At 34.4% G+C, this 12,121-nt stretch overlaps 1 protein-coding gene across 1 annotated transcript in view; it reads right to left on the bottom strand.

Annotated features, from left to right (window-relative positions):
* The window catches only part of LOC118187697 (uncharacterized), a 532,717-nt gene that overhangs the window by 45,657 nt on the left and 474,939 nt on the right, over positions 1–12,121 (bottom strand). Inside the window, exon 4 of the mRNA XM_085826955.1 lies at positions 3,419–11,053. Coding sequence (XP_085683081.1) covers positions 3,419–11,053 — 7,635 coding nt within the window. The remainder of the gene's footprint in view (positions 1–3,418; positions 11,054–12,121) is intronic.

Raw genomic sequence — 12,121 nt, 5'->3', positions numbered from 1 at the left:
ATATCAGAAAACCTTTAAAATTCGTGGTTTTCATCATCAAATTCAGGTTTTGTTCACTATACATATTTGGCTATGCGTCATGAGTTTGGCGACTAACAAGTTGTTCTGTTAAATTTTATCTTGCTTCTATCGTGCACTGAGACAATAAAGCTTGAATTGTATTAGTTTAGTTATTTATTATACTTATGTCTATTTCTTGCACATGCTTAATGACAGTTCTGAATAAATAAACTACCACATATACTTAAGGCTTATTGAGGCTTAAGTATATATTATCAGAGTCGTAACTAGGGTTTTCAGTGCCCAGGGACAATTGAAGATTTCACGCCCCTTACTGCTTGCAAAGGATGGAAAACATTTAATTCTAAAATGTCGTAACATCAGTTTGGCGCCCCTTGGATTCTGCGCCTGAGGACAGATGCCCCCTCTTGACCCCTCTAGCTACGTCCCTGTATATTATAGAGGGCCGGGGCTAGATATCTTACTGCCTGATGCAGTCTCTGAGGGTCCTAAATTCTGCGTACTGCCTTATGAGCTCTAGCACTGGTTCTGGGTTCATGTGAATAACAAATCAGTTATTTTTAATTCAACTAGCCCTAAATGTAATCTTTGTGTCTATGAGTATCACCAACAAAATCTATTTTTAGCATATGGAAAGAAATGTTTGTTAAATTTTTTTTTGTCAACTCATTTTAGTGCATTTAACTTAAATCTGTAATCATCGCCAAGCATCATGTCAACATAATAGGTTACCATACTCCTTTGTTATTCAATTACTAACATAAAAAAAAATTGCTTAGGTATAGCTACGAGTCATTACTCAAGTTGTCATATGTTGATAAACATGTGGTGATGAAAGGAAAGTATAATAAATAATGATTTGCCAGTTTGGCGTCAGATCAACAATGTATCTATGTGGAATGTTTGAGTTTGAGATGTGTGCCAAGCAGATACGCAGCAACGGAGCCAAATTACTGATCATACAAATTTATGCTAAAATGATTGTTTCTTCAATAACAAGGTATTTTATTAAGTGTCGAAGTGAAATTAAGAATCGGGACTCTCCAGATGTTTTATTATGCAGGGAGGGGAGGATCAAATGTACATGCATAAAGCCGACGAGAAAAACATTATTAGTGGTTTTGAGGTCTGGATTTTAGACCATTCCGGATAATGGACTTCCAGATGTTAGACTTTGTTCTGTATCCACCTTACACAAAAACAAATGGGACATATATCTCCCATTCTACAGGACCGATTGTCAAAATTTAACTTGTGTTTTCTATGTCTCAAAAGCGCGACTTACGATATACAGTCAAAAGTCGTTAATTCGGACACACATAATCCGGAATGATCTATAATCCGGACCTCACAGCTACAAACTTTCTGCGCATGCGCGTAAGACCTTTACGGCTGCGAATATGCATGTGCGCATGCGCGTTTAATATATAACGAACAGTATAAGCTAAGCTAAAATTATCTAATTCAGTTAATGTTGCAGATTGCGTTGTTCCTTAATCTTCGAATTGGATCCAGCTTATTATTTTTTGCAGACTGTTAGAGCAATTTTATAAAAGTAAGCTTGAACTTTCAATTATGTCAAATAGAATTTCCAATTCTGGAGCTGCCAAAGGATCTATCTACAAAGCGAAAGCATGTTTCGATGTCCATCAAACAAAAAGTGGAATTGCTGCAAAAAATGGATAAAGGCATATCCTTTGTGTTTCTAACCATTCCGAAATCCGTTTATCAATTTCACGCTGCTCTGCGGGGAAAGGGGGGGACTTCGCGGCGCGCAATGAACTGGAAGTTGATGTGTCTGCACTCTCCTTATCTTCAGGGCAGATGTTTTTATTTTATTTGGCTTATAATTCCTTACTAAATGTAGTATTTCATCTCGATGTACTCCGTCTTTGATATAATTTAAATAAAATTCCTCGTCATTATAATTTGCTTCCGATAGTGAAGAAAGTCACAGAGAAGTTATTGAAAACGAAAAAATTTCGATTGACAAATTAGTCGGTATTCTCGACACAGCAATTATAGGACTTCAACAGCGGAACTTTGTAACTGAAGAAGAAATTATGTCTGTTTATAGAATTAAAGAGAAAGTATTATCACATAAAGCGAAGCAACTTAAACAACATTCATTGAAAGAAATGTTTAATAAAGTAAACAAATAAATATTAAGCTTTTTTTTTTTTTTTTTTTTTGTAAATTTTGATACCCTTTAGATCATAATTGTTCTTTACTTCATAAATTATGGTTTCACATTTTTAATTTTATAATTTCTGCATGCCATCTTACCAGATTTAAACTGATGATCTATAATCCAGAATCGCCGAAGTCCCGACGAGTCCGGATTAACGACTTTTGACTGTATATTAAATTTACATAAAGCATTTTTCTAACATAGGTATTTTGACACAAAATCAGACTTTTTCTTCAATAATATACCAATTTTTTTCCATATTTCATTTATGACTCAAATTATACCTAGATATTAAATTTTGTGATTTTTGGTCAGAAATTTAAAAATTTATTTTAGCACATTTTTTTCAGTTTGCACCATGAATAATTCAATTGGTGAACTTCTTAATTTAGAGCAACCTATTTTCCTTTGCTTTCTTTTTTTTTCACTGCATACAAGTGAAAAAAAGGTCAACTTTTCCATAATTTTAACAAAGTGCATAAACCAGATTTGGTGTTGTTATCGCTTATAACAAATATGCGAAATTTCAAAATGTGCCAATATGTAAATTTATGTATATCTTAGGAAATTTTGAATAAAACACTCAGGTATGCTTAGAAATACATCTACTTTAAGATGATGGTAAAACTTTTTTAGGTTATAATTCAAATGTTTTTTCAAAAAATTTATAAAAAATATTTAAAAATACAAATTTTAAAAATAAATTATAAAAAAAAGGGTGAATTTTACTTGAAATGAACTTAAATTTGGAAATGTGAGAGGAGGAATCAACTAAGCTTAATAAAAAAGAGATATTAATAAATATATACCAAATTCAATCAAAATGTAGGAGCTAAAATTTTGAGAATTAATTTTTTAAAACTACTTGTGCAATTTTTACAAAACTTGGGACGTTGGCATAATTTGAGTCGTACAATCGAAATATTGAAAAAAATTGTTATGTTACTTCAGGAAAAGTATGATTTTGTGTCGAAATACCTATGTTAGAATAATGCTATATATAAATCTAACATATATCCTAAGTCATGCTTTCGAAACATGGAAAATGAAATTTAGACAATTGGTTCAATAGAACAGGAGATATAGAACTAACCGATTTTTTTTGTACAAGGCGTACATACATATGTACATACATATACTTATCTAGAAATATAGAACAATATTATCTAGAAATATAGAACAAACATGAAAAGATCATGTACTTACTCTTTGTTCCCGTGATTCTTTTAAAAACAGCTGATGGGGAAAACAGAGACGTAAACTGTCTTGATGAAGAATTACTGGGATTCATAGAAACTTTTGATTTCTGAGGCTTAATCTGAAGCGTGCTAAATTTTGTTTCTGGGGAGGTAAACGTTTGCAGAATATTATTTGTACTTTTAGACAGAGTATTTGTAATGGGTGTCTTTCTCACAGATCTTTTTAAGGACTTAAAATTTGGTACATCTACCAATTCTTCCGAACGAGTGCAGGTATTCAGGATAATATCGTCTGATGATTTATAAGGATAAAAATCCATGTCATGACTAGTCCTTTCATTTGTTTCTGTTACAGTAACAGAGGAGGTACTACAACTTTCATGAGATGACTCAGGAATACTATTTGAAACTGTAACATCATCTGGAAGATTGGTTTCTTCCATGGCTGAATCTGAAACAGATTTCGGAGTTTCATTTGATAACCATACATGCAGCGATGATCGTTTACCTTTTGTTTCAGGCTCCTTAGCCTCATTTTCAGAGGATTTATCCACTGGTGATTTTCTTTCAGTGACGGAAACAGTATCATCTCCAAGTTCTATATCAACAAACACAGAAAACTTACGATCATTACCACTTTTTTGGTCAGTTCTTTCATCGAATTGACTATTATCATCTCTATAAAGAACTAAGCCATCAGTATCATCCACAATATGTGAAGGTTTGCACATTTCAAATGTTATAGGCATAGAGCTTTTATCTGATTTCTCTGAATCTTGCATTTTGGCAGATAAATGACTATGAGATTTGATGTTTTCACAAACATCATATTCACTATCACTGGATGATGTAACTTCAGGACATATCTGTTTCTCTGATGCACATTTAGAGATTTCTGACGGCGCATGAAGATTTTCATTGCTGTCAAACGACACACCTTCATCAGATGATTCCGTTTTTACCACAGGTGCCATTTCACTTAGCATGTTTTCAGAAAGATGAGTTAAAACCTTTGAATTAGTAATATTTACATTAAAAGCTTCATTAATGTCACAAGTGTCAGCTTCTTCCATTAGCGATGATGTGAAAACTTGATCCTGGTTAATATTAAAGCGATCCACATTTTTTTCTTTGCCAGGAAAATTATTTTCTGTAACTGTCACTGTGTGCATCAATGTAACAATATGATCTCTAATGTACAAACGCGCTTCTGCATTTGCATCACAGCTGTTTTTGTCCAGGCTATCCTTTTGTAATGACTGAATTAAACGTTTCCATATGCTCAAAGTTTCATCAGATATATTAAAATTACCTAACTCACAATCAGGCTGGAATCGATAAGCAGAATTTAATATATCCACAAGAGGACATTTACTATTTGATCGATTTCTGCTGTCCAGGTTATCATCATCATCCGTCATGCAGTCCATTGATTCGATAGTATCACTGCCATAATCACTATTATTGCTGTCTATTGTACTGCTATTGCAACTGTTGTTTTCTAAAGATTCAGTTGGTGAAATTGATTGCATTAATCTTTCAATTTCACTTTCTAATATTTGCCAAGCTGATAGATAATCTAATTCCATACTGTTTTTAAATGATTCTGAGGCACTGTCAGCAAAGTATGCCAAAAGTTTTCTAATTATAGCCTGAGCATCTATGGCAAGCTGTTCTTTATTTACACCTGGTTTTTGTACAGACATATTTTCCATACTATTAGAAACATGAGGTAAAATTTCATCATTTTCCTGTGAGACATCAGTGGGATTGCTATTCTCATTATCTGATGATATGATTTTGATTGGATTTTCAATTTCACTGGAAGTACTATTTATTATAGTATCCCTGATACCACTTTCCAGTTTTTCCTTAGTTAAATCATTAAACCTGTTTTGTTGTGCACTTTCTGTAGTTTCTTTTAATGTTTCTAAAGCATCTATATTAGCACTACACTCTGATTTAGTATTACAAGTTTCTGAACTGTCTGATATTGGCTCTACAGACAACTGTTTCAAATCACTGTGGTTGGATTCTGTTTCAACAACAGTTATTTCTTTCTGTTTTTGCAAGTCAGAAGAAATTTCATCTTTAATTTCATTATCTTTGGCAACAGATACATCACTTTTGACAGAATCACTTACCTCAAAACCTTCATTGACTGGCTGTTCAGAAAATGGTTTTGTTTCTAAAGAACTCAGCAATGCTGACCGACTAATTTTCTGATGTATGCTATCTTCCTCAAAATCACTTACTGGTGCATCATCCAAAAACTCAGCATCATCAGGATAAAAATAATTTTCATTGCCTACCAAACCAGATGTGAAATATTTTTCTAGACGAGAAGAGGCAAGCTGAGAAGGATCTATTTCCTTTGAAGCATCGTCATTGAGAGAACCTGAGCCTTCTGATAAAGAATCACTGTATAATGTGCTAGCATCATCATCCTTTTTGCGAAAATCAGAATCTGTATCATTAATTATATCCCAACTGAAATATCGCTCTAGTTTTGATGTCAATGCATCGTTTGTAGGTGTTGCTGTCCTTGAATCTCTCTCACTCTCCTCACAACTTTCTTCAATTATTGTATGAAGAGCATATGCTGGTAAGTAGTGAGTATTTGTAGCAGCTGGGTGACACCTCAGGTCCTCTTCAGAAGAAGTATCACTCAAAGCTGCCTCTTCATCATCAAATGTCATTTCATCTCCATCACAGTCAAATGAGGAATGGAAGATATCACTGTTATGATTCTGTGAACTAAGAGAAAGTTTAGATTCATCATTTGATGGCACTGATGAAATTGAATTACTATTTTCAAATGATGTAAAATAACTTTCTAGTGTTGACCTATCAGGAACAGATGGTTCTTTCTTTTTAGATAGTTCTGAGCGAGAAACGGCTATTAAGTTATGTAGTTCTGCAGTTGAGGCAACAAATGAATTTGACACTTGCCTTGAATTATCCAGATTACATAAAAACTCTGAATTAATATTAGAGTCACAATATGCATAATTTTGAGTAAAATTCCACAATCCCCTGTTTTCACTTTCAACACCAAGATCAACATTTTTCCATAAATCACTACTGGTCACTTTCCTACAGTATGGAATATCCGAAAATACATCATTTTCGTTCTGTAAACTGTTTTCATTGGAATCAGCTTCTTCTCTTTGAGTTTGTATTTCATCAACACACGTTGTTGTAACGGAAATTTGTTTTTCTTTTAAGGTTTCTGAACACGCATTTTCGGAAAAACTATTCGTTTTCAATGAAGATGAACTACAGGGAACAGAAACCCCTTTTGTTTCGGGTTTCTCAGATGACAGCTGCGAATCCGAATTCGGAACCATACTATGTTTATCAAAGACAGATACCACTCTGGACTGGCAATGTGATGAAATTGCTTTACTGTTTGTAGCTGAACGATTGCAAATGTCATTGGAATCAGTGGCAACACATTCACGTGAGTCGAAAAACCGTTTTAGTTTGGATATATTGCGGCCAGGAGTCCTAATAACCTTATTTATTAATCGCGGATCATCATCACATGCCGCCATGATTCCTTGTAAATCCGATCCAGAACTTTTTCTATCACACGATTTAACGTAATTATCGCAACTGTTCGCCGTGGAGAAGGCGGGAGTCAGCTGCTCTTGTACCGCTATTGGCAAATGTCCAAAATACACGTAATCCTCATTATCATAATCCAGGTGCGCAAGCTTTTGTTTTGCTGGGTAATCCGAGATTAATGCATATCCGTAACCGTGAGTGTGACACCACGATCCGTTGGTTTCATCGAAAGAGGCACATATTCTTTGATGTTCACAGCAATAATCTTGCTTCTTCTCAGCCGTTTGAAGTAGCTGATCCGCACCATCTGTCGTTGTTTGGCATGGCGCATCGACAGAAACCCACTGATCGTCTGGCAGGCGAACAAGACTACTTTCGTACTTAGCCACCCGCCGAACAGCTGGCACACTTAGGCTTAGCTCAGAAGAGCCAGCAGAAAGGAGTGCCTCTCTCGATTCGCAAATGCTCGTGAACTGGGGTGGGAAGAGACATTCTACGAATGCGGCGCTACCAGTTTGTGACGTAGCGCCACTTTGACGTGCAGCGGCTATTCTACTTTCCGGAGTTTCGCCCGCTTCTTGTACTCGAACGACAATTTCGGTTTCGCTACGAAGGTTACTTCTTATCTCGCGGTTTTGGTTTTCCAGTTCAGTGTCTAGTCGTCTTGATTGTTTTTTGGCATCTCGAGAAAAATTGTTACTTATTATTTTTATCGATAAGCAGCTAGAATGGATGCTAAAGTTCAAATAAGTACTATACATTGATAGCATAAAATCTATTTTTAAATTAGGCTGGAAAGAAGGAAGTTTATGGAAAAATTTTACAGGCTCTTGATTTTCATAGTGAAAATTTTTAAATTCGTATATATGTCTTTTCCTATGGATATCTGATGGCTGGAGATTATTGCTATCGATACTGTCGAAATGATTAAAATTCTTGGAACATATATTCAACGTATTCGATCTTGTTATTTTATACGAGGTATACGAGGGAATTTTAATATTTCTCGTATGTACAAGAGGCAGGTTTCGTATTTTGTTTTTCTCTAACACAAGTATTTTATTTGCGTTGTTGAAATCAGTTAAGTTTGGTTTCTCTAGCGAAACCAGTTTTTTCTTCCTGTTCCTGGTTTTAAAACTGCTACCTTCTATTTTCTTTTTGCCAAAGTTTTCCTTATAAATTCTAAAAGAGTTGATGTTCAAGCTGGAATGGTTGCACTGAGTTCGAATTTTAGATGAAAATACAGCAGTACGCTCGGCACTTAGTAAACTTTCTAAATAAATTTCAGAAGCTCCATTTTGAAATTCTTTCGGAGTAGCGATAATGCATGGAAAATGATCAAATTCCTCTTTTTCAGAAATGCTAATGGGTTTGTCAATTTGATTCAAAATTTGCAAGTTATTTAAAATAATACATTTCAGATTTGAAATGCTAAAACCTAATAGATTTATATTCATTCTTCCATGAAGATTCATGCTGAAATTATCAGAAGCTGACATGGTTATTAGAGAAGAAATTTTTGGGTTGAGAAATACTCCAAAATGAATATCGGAAAACCCTGAATATGAATTTGAATATAAAGCAGCGATCATTGTACTGTTACTTCTAGCGTGACAATCATGAGGTAAAAGTTCTTGAAAATTATAAATACATTCTATTGGACCATCATATAAATTTAGAATGGGAGACTGAGGTATACCGGTAATAAAATGAAAAGTCTGGTTTCGAATTCTTTGCAAAAATTTACAATATTTCTTAGTTTCGGTATTTTGGAACGGAAGTGAACAGCATTTTGAGTTCAAAATATTCCAGATAACTATTCTGTTGATGTCAAATAATCTCGGTAAGAAGTGTTGGATTGACATTATTCGTTTACTATAATCGGTTTCGAAACGTAGATTGAGGTCTTCTTCGTGCTTGAATCTTAAGTGACAGTGATTCGAAACAAACAAACCTGTAATTTTGTAACAGTTTGTTTCACATGCGTTTCTTCTCGGAATTCTTCCAAAAACATATCTGGGAATAGTCTTTTGGTTAAAAAAGCGAATTATCATTTCTCGCAGGAAATCGCCCGCTTGTTTCAGCTCATCCTCAATTAAATATCCCATATTGTTTTCTGAGATTTTGGTTTCAACTTTGAGGCTACTTTGCAACAATGAGACGGATGATTTGTTTGCAAAATGGCACACTGGAAGATCTCGCTGATTTATCCCAGAATTAATAGCATAAATTACAGAAAATGGCGTACTGAGCGGCTCGTAGAATGAAATTTTGAATTCTATTGGCCGTGTTTGTGCACTTGTAGTTTCTACATCCTTGGATAAGTACAGACTATTTGCAGTTAGATAATCTATATTGCTGTTAAATGTCGTGGGTTCACATGAACCAATATTAAAAATTTCTTCAAAATAATTCCCGGTTGTTGCCTTAACAATATCATACTTTTTGCATTTTGTAAAACATTTATTTGGCGGTTTTGGAAACAATATAGATTTTGCACATTCGATTTCTCCATCTTTGCCATAACTTTGCACCCCATGCTGAACGAAGGGATTCAAGAAGTCGAAATCTGCAGAATATTCTTTCCCTGTCTCAAAACCTTGATACTGAAAATCGCAGCTAGAAGCGTAATTTTTTTCAAAGTCTACAGAACTGTTATTAGGGGAAACTGTTCCCAAAGAATACGAAAACCATCCTGCATTCTCTCTTGATTCATTAACGTCTGTTTTATAATTCGTTTGGGGATTTTCAGTGGAATGATCGTTCGGAGAAAATGTCGTTGCATAACATTTCGTCTGAGAGTCGTTATTCGAATTCGTTGTATATTTAGTAAAGAACTCAAACTCGTCTTCATCGGATGAAGCACTTTTATCCTCAAAAGAACTGAAAGATAAATCCCAATCCTCACTGCCATCTAAGGTTTGTTTCTTACTGAGCTTGATGTCAAGCGTAGTCATGCCGTAGGTACTCAAATTATCATCACTTTTCACAAGGGGGCGTTTTTTTTTGCGCTTGATGTCCAATGTACCCATTCCAAAGTTGCTAATATTATCCTCCATATAGTCTAGGCTGGATTCCTGTGATGTACATACGCTACTTAAGTAAGCTATCCTGTAGTCATCGCCGTCTGGTATTATTCTGTCTAGTTCCAAACTACATAAGCTTTGCACATCGAAATCATAATTCCATGGTGTGTATTCTTCGCATTTAGCCGCTAAGTCTTCCTCCAACCTCTTCACTCTGTTCTGAACGAAACGCGAATGCCAGAATTCATAATCCATGCATTCTGTGAACGACAAATTCGATGGTAAAGACGAACTTCTAAAAGATAACGTTCTTTCGGGTTCACGCACATCTTCCCCTAGGCTGGGATATGCTCTATAATTCTTTTTTCTTCCAAAAATTCGAGTTCCTCGCACAGATAGGCGAGAATGGGGATCATTCCGCTGCAAGAAATAGCCCCCGAGTGAAGAATTAATATAATCTGTTTTTCTACGCCATGATTGTCTTCGTCTCATGCTACTCGTGCATGACTTACGCTTCGATTTTGTTCTACCCTTCACTGCAACCGACTGAGAGTCGAAATCAAAAGTTTTAGATTCTGAAGTTGCTAGGACACCTCGTTTTTTCTCCTTTGAAGTCCCCAAACCGCTTCGTTTCGTTTTTTCTAAATCAGGATTCACATACTCTTTAATTTCTGACGCTTCTTTGGCAGCGTCAAATAAACTAAACATTTTCTCAGACATCAGCAATGATTCTCTCAACTGCCTTCTTTTTTGTTTGAGAGTTGTGCTGGTGTACTGCAGTTTGGTATCATTTTCGTTTCCTGTTTCTCTGGGAAGGTTGTAGCCTAATAGCCGCCATGATTCGGTGTCTAGTTTAAATTTTGTTGAGGAGTGTTTTTTATCATCTTTTGCGAATGAGTCGAAATATATCTCGGATTTGGATTTCAAATTCCTCAGAGTTGATTGATTTCCACGCCCACGCATCGGTAAAGATCCTTCACAAAAAGAATGAATCCTTCTTTGCTGGTTTTCGTTCACTGAGTGAACGTCCAAAATTCCATGGGAGGCTATAAAAAATAAAAATAATTAATGATATTTTTTTATTTGCTCCAGACTGAAACCTGAATTAAAAATTTGCAATCAAGGTTAAACGTAATTTCACAATAAAATACTTAACTGAAAAAAAAAAAAAAAAAAAAAAAAAAAAAAAAAAAAAAAAAGAAGGATGGGAATCTTGAGTAAGCCTCATTTTAAAAATAATTAATTTCATGGAAAAGTAATACATTATTATTTGTTATCTACCGTAAATATATCCTTCTGAACGCTTCTTAAATAATCTTAAAATAATTCGTAATTTCTAAATGACATTCTAGATGTTGGATTTTACTTCCCACGCTCAGTAATTTCTTCATTAAAAATAATATAACAGTGTGATGAAGTTTCGTGGCAACATATACATTGTAAGCCTGCTTGTATATTTAGGTAAAGCAGTACAGAAACGAAGACAGCTTTTAAAATTGGAATTTTTGTTTTGAAAAATTCCTTTTGAATATATTTTAATGTCAAACAATAATAATTAATTTGTTATATAACCTGCAATAGTTTATATTATTTATATTTAAAAGAAAGAAAAAAAATGATTGCATGGCATTTTATGTTTTAAATTTTTTTATATATTTTAATTTTAAAAAATAATTTATTTTTTAAGATATGGATTTGTAATCAGAATTTTTATTAGCCCAAAGAGAGTTGGCCCAGGAGGGCTATTAGTCTCAGAACGGCGTTTTGGGTAAAATCACTAAAAGCGTTGAATAACTTTTCAAATTGTTGCCACCAAAATTATTGCTCTGTATTCTATTTAAAGAAATTACATAATTCAGAATCTGTATGAATGTATGTATGTTTTTCGCTTCGTGAAAAACCAGCGATACCTAGAGCCATCAAATTTTGAATACCGTAGACCTCCACCTGAATATAGACACCTGAAAGGCCGAAATTGTTTTATTATCTACTTCATATTTTGTATAACTTTAACGAATTTTTTATTAAAAAAAATCAACGATTTCAAAGCGACTAGTCGCAGACCAGACCAGTAGGAATAAAACAATTTTATCTCCAACGCGCGAGAGTGTCTG

Source organism: Stegodyphus dumicola, chromosome 11, assembly GCF_044657685.1.
Source record: "Stegodyphus dumicola isolate Sdum_Otavi_A_Nest chromosome 11, ASM4465768v1".
Taxonomy (NCBI): Eukaryota; Metazoa; Arthropoda; class Arachnida; order Araneae; family Eresidae; genus Stegodyphus; species Stegodyphus dumicola.
This window is presented reverse-complemented; position numbering and strand designations above follow the sequence as displayed.